A 26,207-nucleotide genomic window follows, 5' to 3' on the forward strand; every position below is an offset into this window, starting at 1 on the left:
TTTTTTTTCTAGAAAATAACACATTTGTATCCATTTATTTTTTTAGTGTTTTATTTATTTTTGAGAGAAAGCACACAAGCAGGGGAGAGGCAGAGAGAGAGGGGACAGAGGATGGGAAGCAGGCTCTGTGCTGACAGCACCAAATCATTGTGGGGTTTGAACTCATGAACCATGAGATCATGACCTGAGCCAAAGTCACACGCTCAACTAGCTGAGCCACCCAGGTGCCCTGAAAAAAAGTTTTATTTTTTATTTATTATTTTTTAAATTAAAAAAAATTTTTTTAATGTTTATTTATTTTTGAGAGAGACAGAGACAGAATGTGAGTGGGTTAGGGACAGAGAGAGGGAGACACAGAATCTGAAGCAGGCTCCAGGCTCTAAGCTGTCAGCACAGAGCCTGGCACGGGGCTTGAACTCTCCAGCCGTGAGATCATGACCTGAGCTGAAGTCAGATGCTCAACCGACTGAGCCACCCAGGCACCCCCAAAAAACCACAGTTTTAAAAAACGGATCCAATCTTGTTCCATCTTCTATGCTAGCAAATAGAAAAATCCTAGTGTTTTGGGTGCTCTGCTTTTCTAACATGCTTTTTTTTTTTTTAACTTGAAATCAAAACAGCATTACTCTGAAACCAATAGGTGAACAAATCAATCATAAATAGCTGCCCCAAAGTAACATAAAATATGCCTTACAGATTTGCATTAGTTTCTAGCATTGGGTACCAATCTTGGCTGCACATCAGAATCACTTGGGAACTTTAAAAGTCCCAGTGCTAGGACTATACCTAGAGCATAAATCCGGAATCTCTGGAGCTGGGACCAAGGCCCCATTACTTTTCAAAGCTCTCCAAAGATGCCAACATAGGCATACGATGGAGACCCTGAGATCTGACTGCATCCGAGACTACATTTCCCAGGGGCTCCGCGGCCGCTTCCGTTTCCGGCCCTGCCGGCCTCCGTGTGAGTAGAGCGAGGTTCCTGCCCGCTCGCGGGTCTCGGAGACCAGTACCGCTTTGGGTGGTCGCAGTTCTTCGGCGCGCGCAGCCTCGTAGGCCAGCACGCCCAGCGCCGTCCTGGAACGGCGGCCGCCAGGCAGGCACTAAGACCTGGTGCGCCCCTCTTTTCCCCAGGGCGGGCCGAGAAAGGAGCCGGTTTACGAGGGGACAGGCAGATGTGGCCGGGGCCCCACCCAGATGAGCCGTACTGTGTTGAATGGCCGCCCCAATCCGGCGCCTGAGAGTTTAAAGGCTTGGCCTGAGGCCCAGAGATCGAGTCACCGACGAGACTTGCCACCCGTTTTGGCGAAGGTGCCTGACTGACAGCCAGAGCTTGGCTTGGAGCTTGCTGCCCGGCCGGACTCCAGGCAGCCAATCCTGATCTTAACCACCTTCACCTGTCTACCCACCTTTGTGCGGAGTAGGGAGGGTGGAGGACTGGTCGGTTCAGCTTGCAGAGAGCAAGTTCTAGCTAGTTTAGGACATGGAGGGACTTCCTCATATTTCCTTTCTTCTTTCCCAGATTGGCTTATTCAGGATTCTTTGCCCTTGCCTGGGAGAACAGTTCAGGAGACAGATGGCCCCAAGGCTACCAAGAGCCCAGATCCAGGCAAGTTTGGTTTTAACTTTTCCTGAGGAATTGCCACCCTTTCAAAATGAAGTTGGGTTTATGCTTGTCTGGAAGGTGCTCTGCCCTGTGTATGGACCAAATTAGGTTCCCTGAGCCAATCCTGGATAGGTGCAGCGCTGCGGAGAAAGGACCCCTCTCCCCACCGTTGTCCCTTCATGTCCTCTCTACACATTACAGAGTCATTCACTAAATAGATGATTGCTACCCATGCTTTCTAGAGTGCTAGAAACTGAAGAGTACTTTGTAGGTAAGGAATAGCCATTGTCTCAAAGTGAGTTTGCCACCTCGCAGAAGATGAAGGACAGACACATCATACAAGGACAGAGGCTGATAGATATGACACAATGATGGTAATGCTCTCTTGATGTTCAGGGGTCAGAGGAGTCTTCAGGGTGTGTTTAGTTCTTCCTGAAGATTAAATTAAGTTTGCATAATTGCAGAAGGTGGGGTGACTAGGGGAAGGCTATAACATGAGTGAAGCCATTATATCTGAACCATGAACACGGGTTCCAGAGAAATTTGGAAACATTTGGGATCTAGAATGCCAGGCTGGAGTTTGCCTGTATGCTGGAGAAAACTGGGTTTTGAAGAATTTTGGGAAGTTGACAGGAAGTAAATTAGCATTTTGAAAGGAAGTAAGACCTACTTGACTATTATACAAATAAAGAGTAAAGGAAAATTTTAAAAATTAAAGATCCATATTCCTATTGTACTAACAAATCAAATTATTTCATTTGAAACACTTTTGTATAAGTATTTTTTAGGCTTATCCATTTTTTCCTTTTAATGTGTTTTAATATGTTATGACATATTAATATGTTATGAAATATCTTCCTATTTGCTCCATAGTCTCACTATCACTTTTTAAAGCTCCTTTTTATTCTGTAGTCAACCAGCCCTGTGACTTTGAACAAGTTCTTTCAACTCTCTGAGCCTTAGTATCTTTAGCTATAAAATAGATTTACTTTATAGACCATGATGGCAGAAATGCAGAGAGATGGTGTTTATCTTGGGGCTTAGCACTGTGCGTGGTACATACTAAGTTGCTATTGCTGTGAAAGGCAATTGACAAATATATATTATTTCCTAGTAAATTCTAGGATAAATCCACTATCATTTTGCATGCCTTTTGGAGTTTCTATTTATTTGTTGACTGACGAATCCTTGAACACTTCTATGTTCCAGGCAGTATTTTAGGCGAGGGGGACAACAGTGACCCAAGTGGTCCCTAAGCTCCTGGAGCTCACATTATAGATGATAAATCTAGTCCTGCCAAGTAGTGAGAAATCCTGTGAAGAGAGTGAAGTGGGACATGGGATGGAGAGTGGTAGAGGATGGGAGAAAAGCGAAGAACATTCTGAGGAGGTGACATTTAAGCAAAGACCTATGAAGTGAGGAATGAGCAAATGCCAGGCCCAGAGGAGGGAGCATGATAGGCGTGTTGGAAGAACGTGAGGAGGGCAGTGTGGTTGAAATGAGGGGTCATGACCTCCTCTTATTCCTGGCTGGATTTTCCAGCTTCTTTTGATTTTTTGTTCCTGGGTAGCAAGTCTGCTTCCTGAGCTTGTCATTTACTTTCCCCCTTTGTCCTTTTGTTAACCGTGTTCCACTTCCCTCTGCATAAACAAGCTGAAGTATCAGAAGCTGGCCTTGAAGGTGTTGCTCTCCTTTTCTGATGAGGACTTCCTGGTTCCCTACTTCAGGGTATAAACATTCCTTGGTGAGAAGAATTGGGTTTGACTTTGCAGGGATCACTGACATTTGGGGACGTGGCTGTGGCCTTTACCCAGATTGAATGGAAACACCTGGATGCTGCTCAGCGGGCCCTGTACAAGGATGTGATGCTGGAAAACTATGGGAATCTGGTGTCAGTGGGTAAGGATGTCTTTTTAATTCAAAATTGATTTCCTGGGCAACTGTGTGTTTTCACAGGGTAAATGATTTGGGGTATTTATTATTTATTTTATTTTATTTTATTTATTTATTTATTTTTAAATTTTTTAAAAATGTTTTTATTTTTGAGACAGAGAGAGACAGAGCATGAGCAGGGGAGGGGCAGAGAGAGAGGGAGACACAGAATCTGAAGCAGGCTCCAGGCTCCAAGCTGTCAGCACAGAGGCTGATGCGGGGCTCAAACTCACACACCGCGGGATCATGACGTGAGCCGAAGTCGGATGCTCAACCGACTGAGCCACCCAGGCGCCCCTGATTTGGGGTATTTAAATCGTAAATAGGAAGTTTTGTTTGTTTTTAGCATGGACTTAGAGGCTGGAGTTTATGCACAGTCCCATCCCTCAGAAAGTCAGAGCCATACAGAGTTTAAGATGGCAGCTATGTGTGTTGTCTAGCCCAGTTTTCTAAATTTTCCATCTCAGGATTTGTCTGCCACCAACAATAGGAGTTCTCATTCTCAAGGAGGCCTGGTTTTCTAACTGACCTTCCCTCCTACCTTTCTATAACTAGCATGATTTGGACATGATTTGGACATCCTCATACCACCCTCTAGGCCTCTCTGATGTGGAAACCTTCCTGAGACTGAGGTCTGGGATGACTGCTTGTGCTCATGACCATAGTCACATTCCTTTTGTGTTTTTCTATGAACAGGGCTTCTCTCTTCCAAACCCAAACTAATCACCCAGTTGGAGCAAGGGTCCGAGCCATGGATGGAAGTACAGCAAGTTCCATCAGGCACTTGTTCAGGTGAGTGAGGCGGGGCCATTTCAAGCAGCAGCTCAGCACACAGAGTGGTGAGGAGGACTTGTTGGTCACAAGGCTCACCCCAGAGGGCGCGTGTCTGTGCAGCCGCGTGGGGGAACTTGACACCGCTTTCCTCCTCTTAATGTCATCGCTGCGTCAGATGACTTGCCGTTTTTCTCCTCATTCTATCCGTGCCTGTGGAGAGCTGCTCCCTTCTCGAGGGCCTCAGGCCCATGACTTCTCGCCTGAAATCCTCAGTCTCTTCATGTGTTTTTTTTCTCCCTCCCTGTTTTCAGGCACTTGTCGGGCTGTACTTTGTTTCTATCTTCTGTCCATTTTCAATTCCTTTCAAATTCTCTCATGGTTAGCTTAATAAATGACTGTATATCCTTTTCTGGTTTTAATATCCATTATCTTTAATCATATAGTGGCAGTGGCAGATTCCAATGTAAGCATAGTTTCCTCACTATCAGATAATTACTATTTTTAGCAAACAAGTTGATGGGGAAGCATTTTCTCCCCTTTTAAAATTTCTCTGTTATCCTTTGCTCTTGGCTCTCATCTTTTTTCTATGTATACTTTGCATAAATTTCTGTAAGTCGCTTTCTTTGCATCATAATTCATTTCAAAGTCTTTAAACATGATGTTTCTCTCACCTACAACATTTATCTTGCTAGCATTCCTTTTTTAAAAACTCTAATTGTCATTTTGCCTATATCATCTTCAGAGAAACTTTTATAATTATATTTCATGGAAAATCCCAGTGATATATATAATTTGTTTAACCTGGGTTTTTTTTTTTAATGTTTTTTTTACTTATTTTGAGAGAGAGAGAGAGAGAGAGAGGAAGAGGGAACATGTGTGTGTGAGCAGGAGAAGGGCAGAGAGAGAAGGAGAGAGAGAATTCCAAGCAGGCTCCATGCTGCCAGAGCAGAGCCCAACTCAGGGCTTGATCTCATGAACTGTGAAATTATGACCTGGGCCGAAATCAAGAGTTGAGTGCTTAGCTGACTGAGCTACCCAGGTGCCCCTGTTTTGTTTTGTTTTGTTTTTTAACGCTTTTCAGTAATTCTTTTGTTCTTACTATGTTTAACTTTTTTTCTCCTAAAATTTGAAAAGTTTTATTTATTTATTTTGAAAGAGAGAGAAAGCACAAATGGGGGAAAGGCAGAGAGAGAGGGAGAGAGAGAGAATCCCAAGCAGGCTCTGCACCATCATTAAGGAGCCTGATGTGGGGCTCAAATTCACAAACCAGGAGATCATGACCTGAGCTGAAGTTAGTCACTTAACCGACTGAGCCACCCAGGCACCCCCTTTCCCTCTAAATTTTTGTGTAGATTCCTTATTGAGTAATTCAGTAGTAGTAGTAACTCAGTCTTCCTTATTCTTTGTTCTTTCTGTTTTAATTTTGGTATTTTTTGAAATAAGATGTTTAGAATTTAGATGTAGTAAAAACTAGCAATGTTTCCTTTGATATTTCTTCCATCCATTTAGAAGACTAATAAATCTTTAGACAAAGATTTCACAACAATTCCATGTTTCACAGTTCATCCTCCTTTTCTGCATATTCTACTCTTTTAGTTTTTAGAAATACATATGGTACAAAATTCAGATGGTTCAAATTGTATGCAGTCTTCTTCACATACCTTTGTTTATTTATTTTTTTAAGTTTATTTATTTATTTATTTATTTAAATTTTTTTTTTTTCAACGTTTTTTATTTATTTTTGGGACAGAGAGAGACAGAGCATGAACGGGGGAGGGGCAGAGAGAGAGGGAGACACAGAATCCGAAACAGGCTCCAGGCTCTGAGCCATCAGCCCAGAGCCTGACGCGGGGCTCGAACTCACGGACCGTGAGATCGTGACCTGGCTGAAGTCGGACACTTAACCGACTGCGCCACCCAGGCGCCCCTTAAGTTTATTTATTTTTGAGAGAGAGAGAGAGAGAGAGAAAGAGAGAGAGAATCCCAAGCAGGCTCCACACTGTCAGCACAGAGCCTAATGTGAGGCTCGATCCTATGATCCTGGGATCATGACCTGAGCCGAAATCAAGAGTCAGATGCTTAACCGACTGAGCCACCCAGGCACTCCCTTCACATACCTTTCTTAATCATCCAGTTCCTCTCCCTGGAGGCATTCTTATATAAATTTCTTGTGGAAATTTCTACATATAATGTGTGCTTTGCAAGAATATACATGTATTCCTTTTTTTTTAAAAGCACATGGTAGTACAGTATTGTGTATCTTGCTTTTGTAATATCTTGGAAATCATTTCACATAACTACATCATTTAGAGTGCTGTTTTATTCTTAATGGGTGTACAGTGTTTCATTTTATGGATGTACTGTAACTTATGTTATCAGTTCCCTGTTGATGGACATAATAACTATGAATGATGCAGTGATTATCTTTATACATATCAGTTCTCTCAAGTACAAGTAAATCTATAGGATAAATTCTAGAAGAATTTGTAGGTGAAAGGGTAAGTGTATTTTTAAATTCAGTGAATATTACCAGTATCCATAGAGATTATATACATTTATACTCCTAATGATAATGTATGGATGCCAATCTGATCATACCTTGACAACAATGTCTTATACTTTTTGATCATTGCCAAACTGATAGTTAAAAACTTTAATTTTATTGTAATTTTAGTTTGCATTTCTCTTATCAGGAGTGTAGTCGAGCATGTGTTTTTTTAAAGTTTGTTTTATATCGACTTGTTTTTGTATTGTCAACAATAATGGTAATGATGGATATGATAGTCTTTTTGTGTCTCTAACAGGATTGTGTCTAGGATTCTGCCATTTAGCTGGTTATTGGGTTGGGAAACCTGAATGTTATTATGTAGTAAGTATTTAATTCACCTCTTTCGGGGCACCTGGGTGGCTCAGTCAGTTAAGCGTGCGACTTCAGCTCAGGTCACGATCTCACAGTTCGTGGGTTCGAGCCCCTTGTGCTGACAGCTCAGAACCTGGAGCTCACTTCAGATTCTGTGTCTCCCTCTCTCTCCGCCCCTTGTGCTCTGTCTCTGTCTCTCTTTCTCTCAAAAAATAAAAAATAAACATTAAAAAAATTTAATTCACCTCTTTCATTAAGAAATTATTTATTTTAAAATAAGTACGATGTTGAATTTTATCAAATGCCTCTTGGTTATGATGCAGAGCTCGACCTCATGACCATGAGATCATGACCTGAGCCGAAATCTAGAGTTGGACGCTTAACTGACTGAGCCACCCAAGCACCCCTAAATTAGTATAGTATTTAAAATTTTTTTTTTTTTAACGTTTTATTTTATTTTTGAGACAGAGAGAGACAGAGCATGAACGGGGGAGGGGCAGAGAGAGAGGGAGACACAGAATCTGAAACAGGCTCCAGGCTCTGAGCGATCAGCACAGAGCCTGACGTGGGGCTTGAACCCACGGACCGCGAGATCATGACCTGAGCCGAAGTCGGACACTTAACCGACTGAGCCACCCAGGCGCCCCTAGTATAGTATTTTTAAATCGAATACTATGTAACCAACACTCAGGTCAAGGAAAAGAACCTTGGGAATACTACTAAATAACATGCTGATCCCTCCCAATCATTAGCCATGTTCCCCTGCCCTAACCCCTCCCCACCCAGACTAACACTGAAGTTTATTTGGCCATTTTCATTCATTGTCCTTTGTGTAGACCAAGGATTCTTAAAAATTTAGCATTCATCAGAATGCATGCTTAAGTACAATTACTAGGCCCAGCCCTCAGAGTTTTTTATTTACTTGGTTTAGAGTGAACTGAAAATTTTTACCAAGTTCCCAGGTGATGCTGATGCTAATGCTACTGGACTGGGGACCATGCTTTGAAAACATGAAATGAAATGGAGTATTTCATTCATTGTATTGCTATACCATAGCTTATTGCATATATTTGGATGGATATTTGGGATATTTCCAGGTTTTGACTAATATTAGAGATGCTGTGAACAATTTTATGGGTTATCTTTTGGTTCACATGTAGATGCATTTCTTCTGGGCACATACTTAGGAGTGGATTTTCTATTTTATAGGATGTGCATATATTCAACTTTACTACATAATGCCAAATAGTTTTTTAAAGGTTTGTACCATTTATATTTCTACCATCAGTGTGTGAGAGTACTCATTTTTCCGTATCCTTACCAGTGCTTGATATTGTCAGTCTTTTGAAGTTAGGCATTCTTTGGGTGTGTTGTGTATCTCATGTGGTTTTAATATCCTTATCCCTGATATCTAATGAGGTTGAGGGCATTTGCAAATGTTTATTGGCCATTATATATCATCTTTCATGAAATATCTATTCAGAGAGCCCTTTGTTGATTACATATGCAGTATCACCCTTCTCTCTGCTTTTCATTATTAATGGGCTTTTGATGAATAGAAGTTTTAATTTTAATGATCTCTAGTTTATCAATCTTGCCCTTTCTTGACAGTGCTTTTTGTGTCCTTTTTAATAAATCTTTCCCCAAGTTCATGAAAACATTCTTCTATGTTAACTTCTAGGAGCTTTATTGTTTGCCTTTTAGATTTATCGTACTTTTGAAACTGATTTTTTGTGCATGGTAAGAGGTAGCGTTCATATTTAACTCTCCCAAAAAAGTACCCGTGTTCCTCACTGCTCTGCAAGCTACCTTTGTCATAAAACAGATGTCCATATACTTGCATTTCTCTTCATGTGACTAATTTGCCTCTACCTACCTTTACAATCAGTATCTTGAAATTTTCTCTAGTTTAACCATTATACATTAAATGTATATCCCTTTAAAGGCCATTTGAAGGATCTGGGCTGTTACTCACCAGGCTTCATTTCTTGCATTTTCCTAAAAAAATAAATCTTAGCTCTAGTATCTGATGTATGGAATCATAATAAATATAAATACAAATAATAAAAATATAAATATATATGTATGTGTGTATATATCTATATCTGTATATAAGAAAAATTCATTCAGTAAAAGAATTGATCATTGATTGTTGATTTATCACAAATATGGCTTCATTAGTTTTCTGGCATCTACTTGTCAGCATCATCTTGCATATTTTCTCTTGGGTCTTGTGTGTGTACTTTGTAACAACAACAACAACAAAAAAGTCACAATTTGGTATGTTCTTTTTTAGGTATGTTAAAAACTTAGATTAAAGTCTAGAATCTTTTAGGCCTGAGAACTGTTTTGGTTCCTTAAATGTTTTGTCTGGTTTTTCTCTGAGACATTAAATATTGGTTCTCTGTTAAATTCTCACAATGAAATGTTATCCTTAAGTTCTTGGAGACATTAAAATGTTCTCAGATGTACTACCCTACAGGATTCTGTGCTAGCAATCATGGTTTGCTTTGTGATACTTGGTTTTCTCTCCAAATTTGTGTGTATTCTCACATTCTCATCTATTTTTGGAGGGGCGGGTTCTGTGTTACCTTCCTAACTTGCCAACTTCTTAGATGCTCTTTGCGTTCTTTAAATACAAAGTTTATAATATAACTTCCTGCCATTTCTTTAGACGCCTACTTAACTTTTATCTTTAGTCTTGCCGTCTTTTCTTAGCAAGAGTCACAAGTGGGATGCATTAATTTTACATAACCCTTACTTGTGTAGAAGAGAACATTATTCTTATCCTGTGCAGCTCACACTTTCAGTATTTCAACATAGAGAGTGTTTGAATTAAAAAAATTTTTTTCAGTCCAGGAGTACTGGTTTGAAACAAAGGTGTCCACCCTAAAGCAAAATACCTCTGAAGGATCTGATCTGGGAGAACAAACAAAAATTGACATGATGGAGAGAGGCCTGGACTGGGAGGGCAGAAGTTCCACAGAGAAGACACATTATAAATGTGAGGAATGTGGGAAAGTCTTCAAATACAATTCCTCCTTTATTAGCCACCAGAGAAATCATACTGGTGAGAAACCCCATAAATGTAATGAATGTGGGATAGCCTTTATGAGCAGCTCATCCCTTTTAAATCATCGTAAAATCCACACAGGCAAGCAACCCTATAGATGTATTGAATGTGGGAAATTCCTTAAGAAGCACTCAACATTTGTTAATCATCAGAAAATTCATTCTAGAGAGAAACCTCATAAATGTAATGAATGTGGAAAAGCTTTTGGAAAGAACTCTATCCTTTTACGTCATCAGAGAATTCATACCGGTCAGAAGCCCTACAAATGTAATGACTGTGGGAAAGCCTTTGCTCAGAATGTAGCCCTTACTCGTCATGAGAGAATACATAGTGGAGAGAAGCCTTTTACATGTAAGGAATGTGGGAAAGCTTTTAGGGATAACTCAACTGTGTTGGAACATCTGAAAATCCATACTGGGGAGAAACCATATCAATGTAATGAATGTGGAAAAACCTTTAGGAAGAGCTCAACACTTGTTAGCCATCAAAGAATGCATACCGGAGAGAAACCCTATCACTGTAGTAAGTGTGGAAAATCTTTCAGGTATAGTTCATCCTTTGCTGGACATCAGAAAACTCATAGTGGAAATAAACCCTATCAGTGTAATGACTGTGGGAAAGTCTTTATGAAGAGCTCAACCCTTATTGGACATCAGAGAATTCATACTGGAGAAAAGCCCTATCACTGTAAGAAATGTGGGAAATCCTTCAGACATAGCTCTGGCCTTGTGGAACATCAGAGAATCCATACCGGAGAAAAACCTTATGAATGTAATGCATGTGGGAAGGCTTTTCCTCAGAGTTCAGCCCTTAAACAACATAAGAAAATGCATAACAAAGAAAGAGCCGTCAAATGTAATTAGTGTGGTAAATCAGGCAAAAGTAATTATTCTTTTTGACCGTCAAAGGGGAGACATTCCACAAATCACACACTTAACAAAAATAGTCTGCGTACCTCTATCCTGGAGAAGTTCTCACTTGTGAGGATGTTCACTGTAGTATGGTTTGTATTAGTGAAATATTTGAAGAACCTAAATGTTTATCAATATGGAAATAGTTACTATAGAACACTATGTAGCAAGTAAAAAGAATGAAGTAGAGCTCTATAGAGAGCCATAGAAATATCCCCATGATACCTTGTTCCAGTTAAAAAAAAGTAAGTTGCAGAAAATCTACATATTGTGGTCCAATTTACATTTTAAGAAATGAAGCTATTTTGTTTATATGTGTATATCCTATGTATTCAAAAAGATCTAGTAAAATAAAGTCCAGAAGTTTTTTATCTTTGAGAAGAATGTTTTTATTGGTATGATGAAATGAAATTTTTACTTTGACTTTTCTTTTGAAATATTTAATCGCATATACATTAATGTATAATTTAACATAGTTAAACCTAGTTGTCTTTCTAAATAGAAAATTCAGAAGCCATAAAAATAAAATAAATAACCACATAAAAAGTAAAAGCTTTTGTATGACCATAGGCTTCATGGTGTTAAAATACAAAGAGCCAGACTTGGAGAGAATATTATCACCATCATAAATAACAAACAATACTTAGAATATCTAAAGAGTTCATAAAGGTACATAAGAATAATATAAAAATCCCAGTGGAGAAATGGCTTGGAATATGAATGTACAGTTGTCAGAAAAAGGAAATATAAATAGTCCAAAAGAATTAACCAGCTTTAGAGAAATGTGAATTAAAATGATCAGATTTTTTTTTGTCATTCTTGGCAAAAATTAATAAGATAGAAAATATTTTGTACTTTTGAGGGTGCAAGAAAATAGGCACACTTACGTATTGTTGAAGGAATTGTGAATTAATGAAGTGTTTGGTGATGAGAAGCATAATTTGATTGTGTATCTGCCAACTTTTAGAAAGCTTGTACTCTTTGACTTAACATTTCTACTTCTTAAAATCCAATAAAGAGTAAAGGCAGTCTTTAGAGCACTATAGTAATGCACAATATGAGTCACCATAATATCTATCACTAGGGCAATGGTTAAATTAAGATACATGCATTCTTTGGACTACCATGCAGTAATTTAATACATAGCAATTATAAGGCAATCACTCAATCAATAAACACTTAATGGGTTAGTTTTTTAACTGACACGGAAAGATAACCAAGACTTTAAGTGGGAAAAAAGCCAAATTATATAATGGTGTAGGGCCCCTTTTATATAGTTTGTGCATTACTTCAATCTTTTATAATACAAATATATCAGTGGTAGTTTAAAACATAAGCTAAAGCCAGATTATTTATGAATTTTATAGAACAGAAGGGAAAGGAACTAAACATTCAACTCAAGAAACTAAAAATGGTTAGTATTAATTAGTAGCACCGTTGGGCATATGTGTGTTATTAGTGAAAACTGGTTAAGCTTTGGATAGCAGTTTGACAACACGAATGTCAATCTAAATGTACGCTCCCATTGACCCAGAAAATCCACTCTCAAGGAAATAATTTGATTAGCTTACAAAGCTTATATTACTCATCATAGCATTGTTTATAATAAAATCCTGAAGAGAAGTGGGAAAAACACCTAAATTAGGAAAACGTTTAAATAAATTATAGACTTTCAGACTGGCATCCCAGTTACTGCTGGCACACAACAAGCCACCCAAACGTAGTTATCATTTTGTTATACTCACAGACTTTGTGAGTATCAAGAATTCAGAAAGAGCATGGCAGGGACGACTTTCTAACAGTGTGAAGTTTCGGTCTCAGCTGGGAAAACTCAAGACTGGCATTGACTTAACAGTTGCCTGGTTGAATCATTTAAGGGTGACACAGTAGAGTAGCCACAAGTGGCTATTGAGCAGTTAAAAAGAGGTTAGTCTGAGTTGAGATGTGTTATAAGTGTAACACATACATTGGGTTTTGAAGATGTAGCATGACAAACAGAAACTAAAGTCTCTCGGTCATTTTTATGTTATATATCAAAATGATATTTTGGATATATAGGTTAAATTAAATATTAAATTTATTTAAAATGATTTTAATGTGTCTGCTAGAAAATTTAGTTATATATGCAACCCATATTTGGGGTTCGCATCATTTCCATTGGTCAATACTGATCTGAATGCCTTCTCACAAATTTGGTGGTAGACGCTATAGGCTAGAACCTCAGGTAGGGCTTTCTGTACAGAGGGCACCCTGGCAGGACAGCTGAAGCTGAAGAAGGTGCAGCCCGGGGCAGTCCTGGGGCTCTCCATGCAGAGGGTGCCCTGGCAGGATAGCTGAAGCTGAAGTGAGTACAAGCCAGGGTGTCCTGGGGTGCTCAGCACAGGAGGCACCCTGGGGAGGGGGGTGGCTGGAGCAGAGGCAGGGCGTGGGTCTAGGGTTCCGGGGGTGCTGCTTGCAGGGGGTGCCCTGGCAGGGTGGCTGAAGCTGAGGTGGGTCATCGGTTGGGGGTTCCCAGGGTACTCCATGAAGGGAGTGCCTTGGCAGGGTGACTTATTTATAAATGGAAGTTTGTACCTTTTGACTCCCTTCACCCATCTAACCCCCCTCATCATCATAGATTAATTTGCCATGTGCTTATTTATTTCTGGGCTCTCTTCTCTATTCCGTTGATCTGTGTGTCTGTTTAATGCCAGTACCATACTGTTTTGATTGCTATAGCTTTATAATATGGTTTAAAATCAGGGAGCATGTTGCCTCCAGCTTTGTTCTTATCAAGATTGCCTTGGCTGTTCCAGGTCTTTTATGGTTCTATACAAATTTTGGGATTGTTCTATTTCTGTGAAAAATGCCATTGGAATTTTGGCAGGGATTTCACTGAATCTGTAGATTGCTTTGAGTAGTGTGGACATTTTAACAATAATAACTTTTCCATCCATGAGCATGGACTATCTTTCCATTTATTTGTCTTATTTGATTTCTTTCATCAATGTCTTAGAGTTTTCAGTGTATGGATCTTCCACATCCTTTGTTAAATTTATTTCTAGATATTTAATTCTTTTTGATGCAATTGCGAATGGGATTGTTTTCTTAATTTCTCTTTCTGATATTTTGTTATTAGTGTACAGAAAAGCAACAGATTTTGTATATTTCATTTCTTTTTTAAAGTTTATTTTTATTTATTTTGAGAGAGAAATAGAGGGGAAGTGGGGGAGGGGCAGAGAGAGAGGCAGAGAGAGAATTCCAAGCAGGCTCCACACTGTCAGCACAGAGACCGATGCAGGGCTTGAACCCACAAACCGTGAGATCATGACCTGAGCTGAAATCAAGAGTCAGATGCTCAACCAACTAAGCCACCCAGGCGCCCCTGTGTATTTATTTATACAACTTTATTGAATTCATTTATTAGTCTTAACGTTTTTGTGTGTGTGTGTGCGATGTCTTTAGGGTTTTCTATATATAAGATCATGTTATCTGCAAATAGTGACAGTTTTGCTTCTTTCTAATTTGAAATAAAATGCCTTTTATTTCTTTGTCTTGCCTAACTGCTCTGGCTAGGGTTTTAATTACTATGTTGAATAAAAGTGAGGAGACTGGGTATCCTTGTCTTGTTTCTGATCTTAGAGGAAAAGCTTTTAGCTTTTTACTCTGCGTATGATGTTAGCTGTCCTATATGGTCTTTATTTTGCTGAGCGGTGTTTCCTCTTACCAACTTTACTGAGAGTTTTTATTGTCAGGAACAGATGTTGAATTTGGTCATATGCTTTTACTGTATGGGGATGATCACAGGATTTTTACCCTTCATTTGGTTAATGTGTGTCACCTTGATAGATTTGTGGATGTTGAGCCATAAAAATCAACATGAGCATGAGACAACATGAGACACACGCATGAGCACCTTTCTGGGAAATACTGGTGCTGTGGAGCACGGCAGAGGGAGAATGTGAAGATGACGTCCTCTGAGGTCTCTGGAGAGAATTACCGTGTGCCCTTACCTGTGTGTTCAATTACAATCCTGCCCTTCGCGCAGCGGCTATGAAGATAAGCTAATAGGCTTCTTTCACAGAAACACTGAGTGCCTTGGTCTGTTGTCTCTTGTTGTGCCCTGAGGGTGGTAGCCAGTCAAGAGCTTATTTCTACCTTGGTTACAGTCCTGTGGACCCATGGGCATAAGCCCCACTGGGCACCAGGTTCAGGTGACCTAGAGTTGTCCCCCTAGGCCAGAGCTGCAAGAAGTGGTGTGCCAGAGGAGGGCATAAGCTCCCTCCTGGGAGATAACGGGTGAGCTGAGTAGTGAGGCAGAGGGACAGTGCAAAGATGGTGCCAGCCATCTTCCACCTCTGGAGATGCAAGGCCCCTAGGGTGTGCGTTCAATTAGAGGCTTGTGCCTCAGGCCATCACTTTAAGATAAGAAAATACTCCTTTTTAATTTTTTTTGAGAGAGAGAGAGAGGGAGAGAGAGTGCAAGTGAGCATGAGCAGGGGAGAGGGGCAGGGGGAGAGAGAGAAAGAATCCTAAGAAGTCTCCAAGCTCAGCACAGAGCCTGATGTGGGGCTTGATCCCCACAACGTTGGGGCCAAAATCAAGAGTTGGACGCTCAATGAACTGAGCCACCCAGGTGCCCTGAAAATACGCCTCTTTCACATGAAGTCTGGGCACCTCTCAACTGGCTGCCTCTTGTGCTTTTCCCTGGGGTGAGTCCAAGTGTGAGTGTCCCCCTGCCTTCCCCCCCTTAAAAGTTTATTTATTTATTTTGAGAGAGAGAGCACAATGGGGAGGGAAGAGAGAGAAGAGGAGAGGGAGAGAATCCCGAGCAGGCTCTGTATTGTCAGTGTGGAGCCTGACGTGGGGCTCAGTCTCAGGAACCGTGAGATCATGACCCCAGCTGAGAGCTTAACTGACTGAGCCCCCCGGGCGCCCCAAGTGTGAGAGCCCTTTAAGAGCTGTTTTTCAGTTCACTCTAGTCTTGTGGGTCTCATGAATGTGAGTCCTATTGGTTTTCAAAACTACATGTTTTGGGGACTCCTGTCTTCAGTCTTAAAAGTTGGAATAACCAACGTGGGGCTAAGCTCTTTGCTCCTCAGGTTGTGTATTCCCTCCTGATTGTGGTTTGCTGTACTAGGGGTAGGATTTATGGCAAAAGGGTCTCAGCCTCTTCTACCTGCTTCAATGTGAGGCTTTTAAATTTGTGTTATAGGGGCGCCTGGGTGGCTCAGTCGGTTGAGCATCCGACTTCGGCTCAGGTCACGATCTCGCGGTCCGTGAGTTCGAGCCCCGCGTCAGGCTCTGGGCTGATGGCTCAGAGCCTGGAGCCTGCTTCCCATTCTGTGTCTCCCTCTCTCTCTGCCCCTGCCCCATTCATGCTCTGTCTCTCTCTGTCTCAAAAATAAATAAACATTAAAAAAAAAATTAAATTTGTGTTATATATAGGAGTCACTCAGCTAGTTTTTAGTTTTGTAAAGAGGACATGGTTCCATATGTGGCTGTAGATTAAATGTATCTGTGGGAAGAGGGGAGTCCAGGATCTTCTTACAGTGTCCTCTTAAACTGGAACTCTCTTTTGTTATTACTGTAATATAAGCAGCCAATAATCTTTGAAGAAATCTAATAATACATGTATCAAGAATAGAAAGAATATTTTTAAAGGCCCTTTATATTTTCTGACCTATTTACTCCTTATTTACTAGTTCTGCAGAACTAGCATTCTATCTATATATAGCTGTGTCTGTATGTATTTATCTCTACCTGTCATGCAGAAACTTTCCACACCTTTAAAGAGCTCTTCAGACTTATTCTTGGAAGTCATGTAGCATCAGTTCTGCTATTTTTTTGTGTTTGAAGCAGTCACAAGCCGATCCAGATTCAAGTGGAGGTGAAATAGACTTCCATCCCTTCGTGAGATCAGAGAATTTGTGGGCAGTGTTTTTAAACTGCCTCGTTACTGAAGTATCTATCTAATAAATTTCTTACAGTGCAGGACTGCTAGAGACTAGCATTTACTTCTTCATATTAACTTGTATCTGGGTTAACTAATCTATGTCTTGCCTTCTATGTTGTCAAAATAAATGTTTATTTTTAAATCTTAAGCTCCCCGGTGAATCTTAAATCATGATTTCCTGTTTTGGTTTAATCAGTAAGTAAATCTCAAGTTGTTCTCCCAGACTTTTCCTTTTCTTTTCATAGTATCTTATCCTTTTAGAAAATATGTTCTATTATTGCTGTATAATAATCTAAATATTTAGTGGTTATACCATCACTTTTGATTTCTCTCACGATTCTGTGTTAGGAATTTGGGAAGGCTGTTCTTACTGGGGTCTCTCATACAGTTTTGGTCAGATGTCACTTGGGGCTCCAGTCATCTGTAGGTTACACTTGGCTGGACATCTACAATAACTCACTCACGTGGCTGGTAGTTGATGCTGGCTATCTGTTGGGACCTCAGCTGAAGCTGTCCACTGGAGCACTTATAAGCAGCTTTGTCCATCATAGTGGTCTTAAGTTAGGCTTTTCACACAGCAGCTAGTTTTCTCCAGAGTAAGTGTCTCAAGAGAATTATGTAGAAATTTTTCACACCTTTAAAGAGCTCTTCAGACCTATTCTTCGCTATCATGTAGCATCAGTTTTGTTTTTTTGTTTGAAGCAGTCACAAGCCTACCCAGACTCAAGTGGAAGGGACAGACCCCCATCTCTTCATGAGATTAGTGTTAAGGGACTTGTGTGCAGTGTTTTTAAAATATCTCATTGTTACTGAAGTATACTTTACACGTGAGAAAACGCATAGACTCTAATGTTGAGTTCAGTGCACTTTGACAATTCTATAGACCCAGGCATCCACCATATGAAACCTGAAATAACCTATGGCGCTTGTTTTCACTCTATAAGGTTTCCTTGTGCCCTTTTCAAGTCAGTCCTTATCCAGTCCCCTCCCCCTATAGTTAGCCACTATCTGACTTCTATTACCATAGAGTAGTTTTTCTTGGTGTGTATTTGTGTTCTTTCACTCAATATAAAGCTTTGAGATTCTTCCATATTATTGTATCAGCTGTGTTATTTTTTTATTGCTGAGTTATATTTCATTATATGAACATACCCCAATATATTATAACTTTACCTATTGTTGGGTTTTATCCAGTTTATGACTATTATGAATTGGGATGATATGAACATTCTTCTATGCTTTTTCAACTGGTATCAGGGTATCTTTGGGAGCAATACTGCATCACTGATCAAACCCATAGTATTTCTAAAACATTTCTGTGTCCAGAGACCTTTGATATAATTTACCTCTTTAGATCATAAGGATTTGCTATCAAGCTTTTTGGGATGAATTCTTACCAGTGGTTTTGAATCCAGTACAAGATTGATTTGAACATGTAAAGATCTTGGCATTCATAAGGGGCTGATTTTTTAAAAAAGACTGATGTCAACTACAGATTTAAAATCTCTATCTGTTATACACAGAACAATCTCCCAGTATGCGTGAGATTAATGGAGTTACTTTGGGAAATCAGGCCCAAATAAACTGACAGAAATTATGAAACATATGTGATAATGATAATAAACAAGACATTTATTTTTCATATTCATTTGGGGGAAAGGAAAAAAGTCAGTATGCCCTACCCAATGATGGTCTTTCTGAAAGAGTCTGCATTCATTCCATAGAACTGGATGGGTCGCTCGATCTGAGGATTTTGTACTTTTAATTCATAAAGAGAACTTCACTTGAAGAGAGTGGTCAAAGGGTGAGTCTTTGTGAGCAGCTTCGCTGGTGCACGGCCAGACTCCCCCTCTGAGTAAAGCTTTTCCCACACTGGCCACACAGATAGGGTGTCTCTCCTGTGTGGATTTTGCCATGCAGGATACAATTCCCCCTGGTGTGGAAACTCTTCCTGCACTGTGTGCAGGCATAGGGTTTCAGGCCTGTGTGGACTCTGATGTGAACAATTAAGCTTCCTTTCTGACTGAAGGCTTTTCCACACTGATCACATCTATAGGGCTTTTCACCACTGTGAACTCTTCTATGAACAGCAAGGTTACTTTGATTCCTGAAGCTTCTCTGACAAATAGCACACTCATACGGTTTCTGTCCAGTGTGGAGTCTTTCGTGAACGGCCAGACTACCTCGTTGACTAAAGCTTTTCCCACACTCCTTGCACTGATAGGGCTTCTCTCCTGTGTGTATTCGCTGATGTGTAACAAGATTGCCTTTGGCCCTGAAGCTTTTTCCACAATGGGTACACTCAAAGGGCTTTTGACCGGTGTGGATTCTCTCATGCAAGGTTAGACTACCTTTTTGCCTGAAGGATTTTCCACATTCCTGACACTCATAGACCCTCTGTCTCACTCCAGGTGAATCTTCCTGTAGTGTCTTAGAATCTGGGGATTTTTGTTCCAGCTTCTCCCTTCTGAAAGAATTCTGGAAATCCCAGCTTGAGGATCCTGTGGCCTCAGAGTGGTCATATTTGTGGTGGGCTTCTGTCATCACATCTGGTAAAATGAGAGGGAAGTCATGTAAGATGCACCAATATGCTGAGTGGGAAGAACAGGGAAAAAAGAAACAATGCTTTGAGTGCTTAGGTGCCAGCCATTATACTATGAACTCTGCATAGATAATTTAATCCTGAGAACAATACTATGAGATTGCTACAGATAAGGAAATGAGAGCATAGGGAGGTTGTCAAAGACCTTGCAGCTAAGTGTAAGGTTGCGATTCAAACACAGGCATGCTCCACAGTAGTATATTGCCTCTAAATTTAGTTTAATTTAGCCTTAGGCTTAGAAAAATTATGAAAACTACATAGGACCAAATAGAGCCCCATACCCAAGTTTTATCGGACTCCAAACAAGTTTATGGATCCAGGTTGCGTAGGGCCTAAAGCTCTAAAATTTTGGAGGCACTCCAGTAAGAAAAAATAGAAAAGTTGGTACAGGCCCTGAAGAAATCAATAAATGAGAAATCCATCTGTATACCAATCTGTTTTCCTGACAGTAGAGTAAGCTCCGTGACAACAGAAAAAATATATATCAGATCGTTTTGTACATTACATCCATTATCTAATCCCTGCAACCCTGCAAGGTAGAGTTTATTGTCCCATTTTACAGATGAAGAGCCTGGAGCTCAAGGAAATTAAATAATTTATCTGATACCATAGATCACGTTAGGACAATTATAGAATCTGATCCAAGAAACTTTCCCCTTTAAAATCCATGCTATTTCAGTCTATTAAGCCACGGCGGAACTGAGACCAATTTTGGTTTGGAAGTTATTCTCAAACACTTCCTATGCAGATGCTGACTGACAGCGTTTTCCGTATTGCCCTGCCTCTGAGCCTCCTACTGCACTGGGCCCTTCATCACTATTAACAGTTTTCTTGGAGTCATCCTAGGAAGATTTTCTCCTCGTTCTTCTGCCTTACCCTTGTTCAGTGACTGTGCTGAGATGTAAAGCTGCTCATTCATTTTCTCAGAGACTACCTCAAAACTGCGTCCATATCAAGACCATTCTCTTCCTTGATTTCTACCGCTGAGTGGGAAGAACAGGGAAAAAAGAAACAATGCTTTTCTAATTATTTCTAATTTTAGCTTGCAAGCTTTCCTTGTAACCCCCAGGAACAGTGAACTCCTCCAAAGAAATGTCTCCTCTGCTTCCTCAGTCTGCTGACCAGTGCTTGAGGACAGGGACACTGAATGTTGTGAGCTGAGGGCATCTCAGCGATCAACCGACTCACTCACTGAAAAATGCTACATTCTGAGCATATCTTCCGTGACAGTCCAGCAGGGTAGCTGTTGGAAATCCAAACATGTCCACGCCTGCCGTATGACCTTAATCACCACCTCTTCATATGATTCTTCCATGGGCTGTTCTTGAACACCTGAGGAGGAAAAAGCAAACAAACAAAAAACAACAACAAAAACAAACAGGAAAGGGCAGGAGAATTGATAAGTGAGAAGGATAAAGTCAACATGAGCTCCAGTTTGGGGTGAGTAAATGGAGGAAATCTGGACTGATATAATTTAAGTCACCTATAATGTGACTGCAAAGTTGGCCAAAAGGTGCCATGACCACACATAAATGAGTCAAACTGGAAACACGAGGTGGGAAAGCAGAGAACACGTAAACATAAATCTCTTCCTGCCAATCCCAAGATAATGGTCACTCCTGTTTGTACTTTAGCCTTGGCATGTGATTGGGATCTCCCACTTCCTTTCCCCATCTAACCACCTTCTCTTTTATCCTTCAAGCCTCCAAAGGAATTCAGAATCTAAAAAAACCCAACATTTCAGCCGTCATGATTGGTTTTAGGATGCAAATGGCTCTAGCTCTCCTCTCCAGATCCCCCTGGGTTATGACAGAACAAGAGATCTCGTATGTTTACCTTTTAGCAATATTTAGGAGGTTTCGGATCCAGACTGCCCTCTCCTATTCTTCAAGGTAAGAGAATACCAATTCTATGTGTAAATACTTGTCAATTCCTGGGAAAGGAAGACCTACTCCAGACTCCCAAAACCAAGCCAAGGTACTCCAACTAGGATAAGTAACCTGCTCCAATTCTCAGAGCCAATGAGGAGTCAACGATAGGCAAAGGATCAAATTAAAGACTTTTGAGGTCCAAAGTCTATGCCCTTACACTAGACAGTTCTCTAATCACTAAAGAGCTGGTGAGAATTTTTATAAAATGGAATCGAATGTAACAGTGCTTGACCAGATTTTACTAACCTTCAAGATCCTAGGAATCCTCTTGCTCCATATTATCTATCCCTCCCCCCTCCTTTTTTTTTGAGTATTTCCTTCTTACTTTAGGATCCTCATTACCGAATTCTTACACTTTATGCAGTGGTTCAATGTATAATCCTTATTTCCATCAACTATATTTCATCAAAATGCTCGCCTCCTGATTTAATGCAATAGCAGTGTGATGCTACAGTGCTTCGTTTTGTTAAAGTAAACAAATGCTACACTTGACAGCTGTACACTTGGCTACGTGTTGTTTTGACTGGAGAGGCATTTAAAACTTGTATTTGGAAAAAACCAAAAAAACCAAAAAAACTTGAATTTGGAGGCCTCGCTTCCAATTTGGAGTAGAAGCTACAAAGGAATCCTCTGTGAGAGTGCCAGGATGCTACAGGGTGTTCATTTGTTAGTTCAAGGCATTACTGCTCAACTACTGCACATCCATCAAGAGTCAGTGGAAAAGGCATGAAAACTGCTACCCAGGGTTGGACTCTGTCCCTGGGGCATCCAGCAAATAGTCTGGTCCGAACAAGAGGGTAGAATTTATAGCTCTACCTCTGCGCATGCTGAGATCTTCCAACAAGTAACAACTCAGCTGTGTCTCTTGATTAAAAAAAAGGACATTGTCTTATTTTTCTCCCTAGGTCACAAATCTGAGAAAATGGTTTCCAGAAGATTTTAAAGAAGTAGCTTTATTAGTAGAAAATTGCTTTTCCTATCAGAAAGGCTATTTATCCTTTTGAAAAACTCAGAATTAGGCCATGAGAAACTTGGATTCTTGCCTTGTCTTCTCCATTACCCCCACACAACCTTAGGCAAGTAACCAAACAGCCCCGGCTCTATCTTCTCACTGACTAAATGGGTTAATGACACTGTCATATCACGTCGATCTTGGGAGAACGAAAGAACCAAATGTGCAAAATCTCTGCTACAACCTACAGACTGAAGGCCTGATGCTGAGAGTCCTCAGGAGAGGCCCAGCAGAAGGGGTAAACTTTGCTGTCTTGGTAACCTCTTGGGTGATAGTTTTAGGGTTAGAAGATGAGAGGAGGGTGATTCTTTTTCTCCACACATCTGAGTCCATTTTGTCCTTTCTCCCATTCTCCACCCTGACAAGTCTGATCTCTCTCCCATTCCCCCTCCCTGGAGATTGCGTTTTTCCTCCCGGACCGTGTCGTGAAACCCTCGCTGCAGGCCCCTGGGCACACCTGCCTGTGGCCTCCCCCTCCCGCGTCTCCAGGGTACGGGGCCTTCACCCATGCTCTGCCCTGCGGAGCGGCGGTCGGAAGGGCCCCTGCTCCCCCCGGGCACACACTCCCCTCCCGCCTCAGCACCCCACCCCGGGCCCGCCCTGCGTGCTGGACCTCAGCATCCCGCTCTCCGGTCCAGCTGGACCCTTCTCTGCGGGCCGCACGCCTCTCCCCTCGCGGGCGGCCCCCCTCGGGGCTCAGGCCGGCCGGGCCTGCTCAAGGCCACTGGGGCCTCGGAGGGCCAGGGGGCGGCGGCCCGCCCACGCGGCTCCGCCTTGCCTGGGCTCACCGACCCGGCCGGCGGCCTCACTCACCGCAGCGGCGCGCGCCCGCAGACAGACAAAGGCCGGCGCGGAGCCCACAGCAGCGCCGGCGCGAGCAGACCGAACTACAACTCCCAGGAGGCTCCGCGCGAGCCTGCCCGCCGGGTCCCGGGCCTTGGTCGTCCCGGTTTCTCGGAGCACTGTGGGAAACGTAGTTCGGCGGCGCGCCCTGCCGCTCGGGCTCTGGAGGGTCTCCACCCGCGCGGGGTCCTCAGGAGGATCCCCTTTGGCCTCAAGGAGGAGGCGCCCTGTCCACTGACCCAGACGCAGCGGCTCAGATTAGCGAGGCCTGGAATAGCAGCTTCGGGAAGCCGTCTGCTGGGCCAGGAAATCGGGAATCCGGGGTTCTTGCAGGGCTTCGTGGAAGGAAACAAAGTCTTGGCGGGGGGCGGGGGAGCGGGGGGGGAGAAGAGTCTTGGGTGCTTAGGGGTTATGAGTTGAGCCTCTGCATGAGCGAAGACTAAGTTTCTGTAGTTACAGCTCTGAAGCTAGGAGCAGATCCTTCAAGCAGAGACTACGGGGAAGAATTTGTCACAACTGAAGAATTTCGAGGGGCTGGAAGGTCGATACTGCTGTCAGGTGTAGAGCTATTCCCTTCAGATCTCTTTGGTAAGAATCTTGTCTTGAGTTTGCATATCGGCTCCACCACTGATTAGCTACCAGACTCTGGATAGGCTTCCTACCCTGGTGGGGAGCCCGGGGTATGGTTAGGTGACCGGACAGGTGCCAGGTGGGTTTCTTGGGAGAGCCAGGGCCCAGGCGGCGCCCCCCATTCTGTTCCGTAAGAGCAAAGACAGGTATGTGAGTGAACCCAGAAAAAGTTATTCTTCATATACTTTGTGAATTATGGAGAAATTTCTCCTGTAGAAATTATGGAGAGAAAACAGTATGTTGTAGGGTAACAAATTAGATTTTTCTTCTTAACTGGAGACCTAACTGAAACGTGGAGAAATTTTAAGTCCTGAAAACCAGCACATGGAGCAAGAGCTCTTTTTTTTATGGGGCGTCTGTGCAGAGCCCACTCAGACACAGGCATGAAGTGTCCCGTCGTGTGATACTGCGAAGGGACAAGATTGCTTTTAAGCATCTATGAGATAAAGGATCTCTAAAAATGCCCTAAGACCCCTTCAAGTGCACTTTTATAGGATCCTGGCCTCCCCAAGAGGGGATTTGGACAGGGAAGGATGGCTGCAAAGTTCCTGAGGACAGAGGCTGCTGTTGCCTGGGGCTCTTTCTTTCTTGGAATCACCTTTGCTTTCCTTCTTCCTGGAGCCCTCTTGCTCTTTGTACCTCTCTTCAGGCTCCCTCCTCCAGAGCTTCTAGTTGGAGACCCATCTCCTCTTGCTATTATGTTCTTGTCGTTTACCCCAAAGCCACCTACCTGTTAAGCAAAACAGAACCAAAAATTAATTTCACAGAGTATATACAAAGTGTTAAGTAATATTAGTCATTACCATCACCAGTAATACATCATTACTTAAGTTCATTGAATCTGTGTGTGCCGGGCCCATTTTGGTGTATGTGCTGCCGACGTGAGCACATGCTGAGCCCGTTTTAAGTGTCAGGTACTGCGATGGATGTTGGGGACACAAACGCGAAGACGCACTCCCTTCTATGAAGGGAGCTGACAGTCTAGTTGAGAAACAAACACACTACCTTCCTTAAAACCTGGGCCAGCAGTTGCCTCACTGAGAGGTCCCTGCGTGTGCAGTGGAAACTTCCCTGATGTCTCCTACTCCTGAAAGACCCCTCAGCACCACTGCAGAGCTCCCTGTGGTGCCTCCTGTCATTCGTTCCAGCGTCAGGGAGAGAAAGGGGTATTGCACCAGGGGATGGGGCACAATCCCTACTCTGTCTCTTCCTTGTAGAGCAGCCACATACTCTTATTTTTTCAAAGCCCAGGAAGCACACAGCAAAAGCCAGACCTAATGTCTGATTGGGCGATGCTGTATGAGTGTCTCCGCTTTCTTCTCTCCCAAGGCCGTGCCAGTAGGGCTGCGTGCATCACCTCCCAGACCCCAGGACCAGGAATCATTTCGTCTGCTGATAAACAGCACCAGGCGCCTGGAAGTCACTCTGGGTCTATTGGTTCTGTGGAGGGCAGGATCAGCTGTGGACATTAGGACAAGTTTCAGATCTCACCAGGAAAGTAGATGACAAAGCTTTGGTGGGAAAAGGTGGCTGTAAAGGAGGACTTGTAGTTACTTTTTTCACAAATCTACATAAATTCTCTTAAGGAGTCTCGGGAAAGTAGGCATATTGAATGGAAATAGGGGAGAAAGCAGTTAGGCCTGGAGTTGATGCGACCTAGTGCTCCCTAGACAGACACTTAGCAGTCTTCACCCTCATCCTAAATGGGGCCCAGTTTTCAACCACCACCAGCAACTTAAGGCCCACACTCAACAGGAGGCGGGGGATCCGGGTGATGGTGTCGGCAGTGTAGATTTGAACAATTGCTGAAGAACTCTTCCCCGACTTTGCGTGCATTTCAGCACGGTAGGCAAGGACAGATAATTCAGTAAATGGTGTTAACGACAAAAGGCTAAACATTTGGGAGAGAAATAAAGTGAAATGTTAATCTTACTATAGTCAAGATAGCCTCCAGATGGATTAAATACAAAATGTAAAACTCAGATCCACAAAAGGCCCAGAAGAATGTGTGGATTAATATTTTTATAATCTTGGCTTAGGAAAGGCTTTCTTAACCATGGTAACAAAGGTAGAAATAATAAAGAATAAGATTGCTGGATTT

General features: G+C 42.0%; 2 protein-coding genes across 6 annotated transcripts in view; one reads left to right on the forward strand and one right to left on the reverse strand.

The window, feature by feature from the left end:
• The window catches only part of LOC132674797 (uncharacterized), a 49,050-nt gene extending 25,516 nt beyond the window's left edge, over positions 1 to 23,534 (reverse strand). The window contains exons 1-3 of one of the 5 annotated variants that reach the window (XM_081790502.1): positions 21,527 to 23,440; positions 20,883 to 21,022; positions 19,071 to 19,679 (exon numbers count right to left, since the gene is read on the reverse strand). In XM_081790502.1, coding sequence (XP_081646628.1) covers positions 19,071 to 19,679; positions 20,883 to 20,952 — 679 coding nt within the window. In that variant the 5' untranslated portion in view covers positions 20,953 to 21,022; positions 21,527 to 23,440. The other 4 variants (XM_060642127.3, XM_060642123.3, XM_078434560.2 and 1 more) reach the window with 4 other exon arrangements.
• On the forward strand, positions 975 to 11,511 carry ZNF485 (zinc finger protein 485). Its single transcript, XM_060642120.3, has 4 exons — positions 975 to 1,606; positions 3,376 to 3,502; positions 4,232 to 4,327; positions 10,024 to 11,511. Exons 1-4 carry the CDS (start codon positions 1,481 to 1,483, stop codon positions 11,103 to 11,105), a joined length of 1,431 nt encoding a protein of 476 aa, XP_060498103.3. The 5' UTR covers positions 975 to 1,480; the 3' UTR covers positions 11,106 to 11,511.
• Positions 23,535 to 26,207: the final 2,673 nt, after the last annotated feature.

This window comes from Panthera onca, chromosome D2 (genome assembly GCF_046562875.1).
Source record: "Panthera onca isolate mPanOnc1 chromosome D2, mPanOnc1 haplotype 2, whole genome shotgun sequence".
Lineage (NCBI taxonomy): Eukaryota > Metazoa > Chordata > Mammalia > Carnivora > Felidae > Panthera > Panthera onca.

What these genes read in the sequence shown, in the direction of transcription:
- ZNF485 (XM_060642120.3), top strand. Translation starts at nt 1,481, where the DNA reads ATGGAGGGACTTCCTCATATTTCCTTTCTTCTTTCCCAGATTGGCTTA. An exon ending in TACCAAGAGCCCAGATCCAG is followed by an intron (nt 1,607 to 3,375) that starts GCAAGTTTGGTT and finishes TTGACTTTGCAG; the next exon opens with GGATCACTGACATTTGGGGA. An exon ending in TGGGAATCTGGTGTCAGTGG is followed by an intron (nt 3,503 to 4,231) that starts GTAAGGATGTCT and finishes TTCTATGAACAG; the next exon opens with GGCTTCTCTCTTCCAAACCC.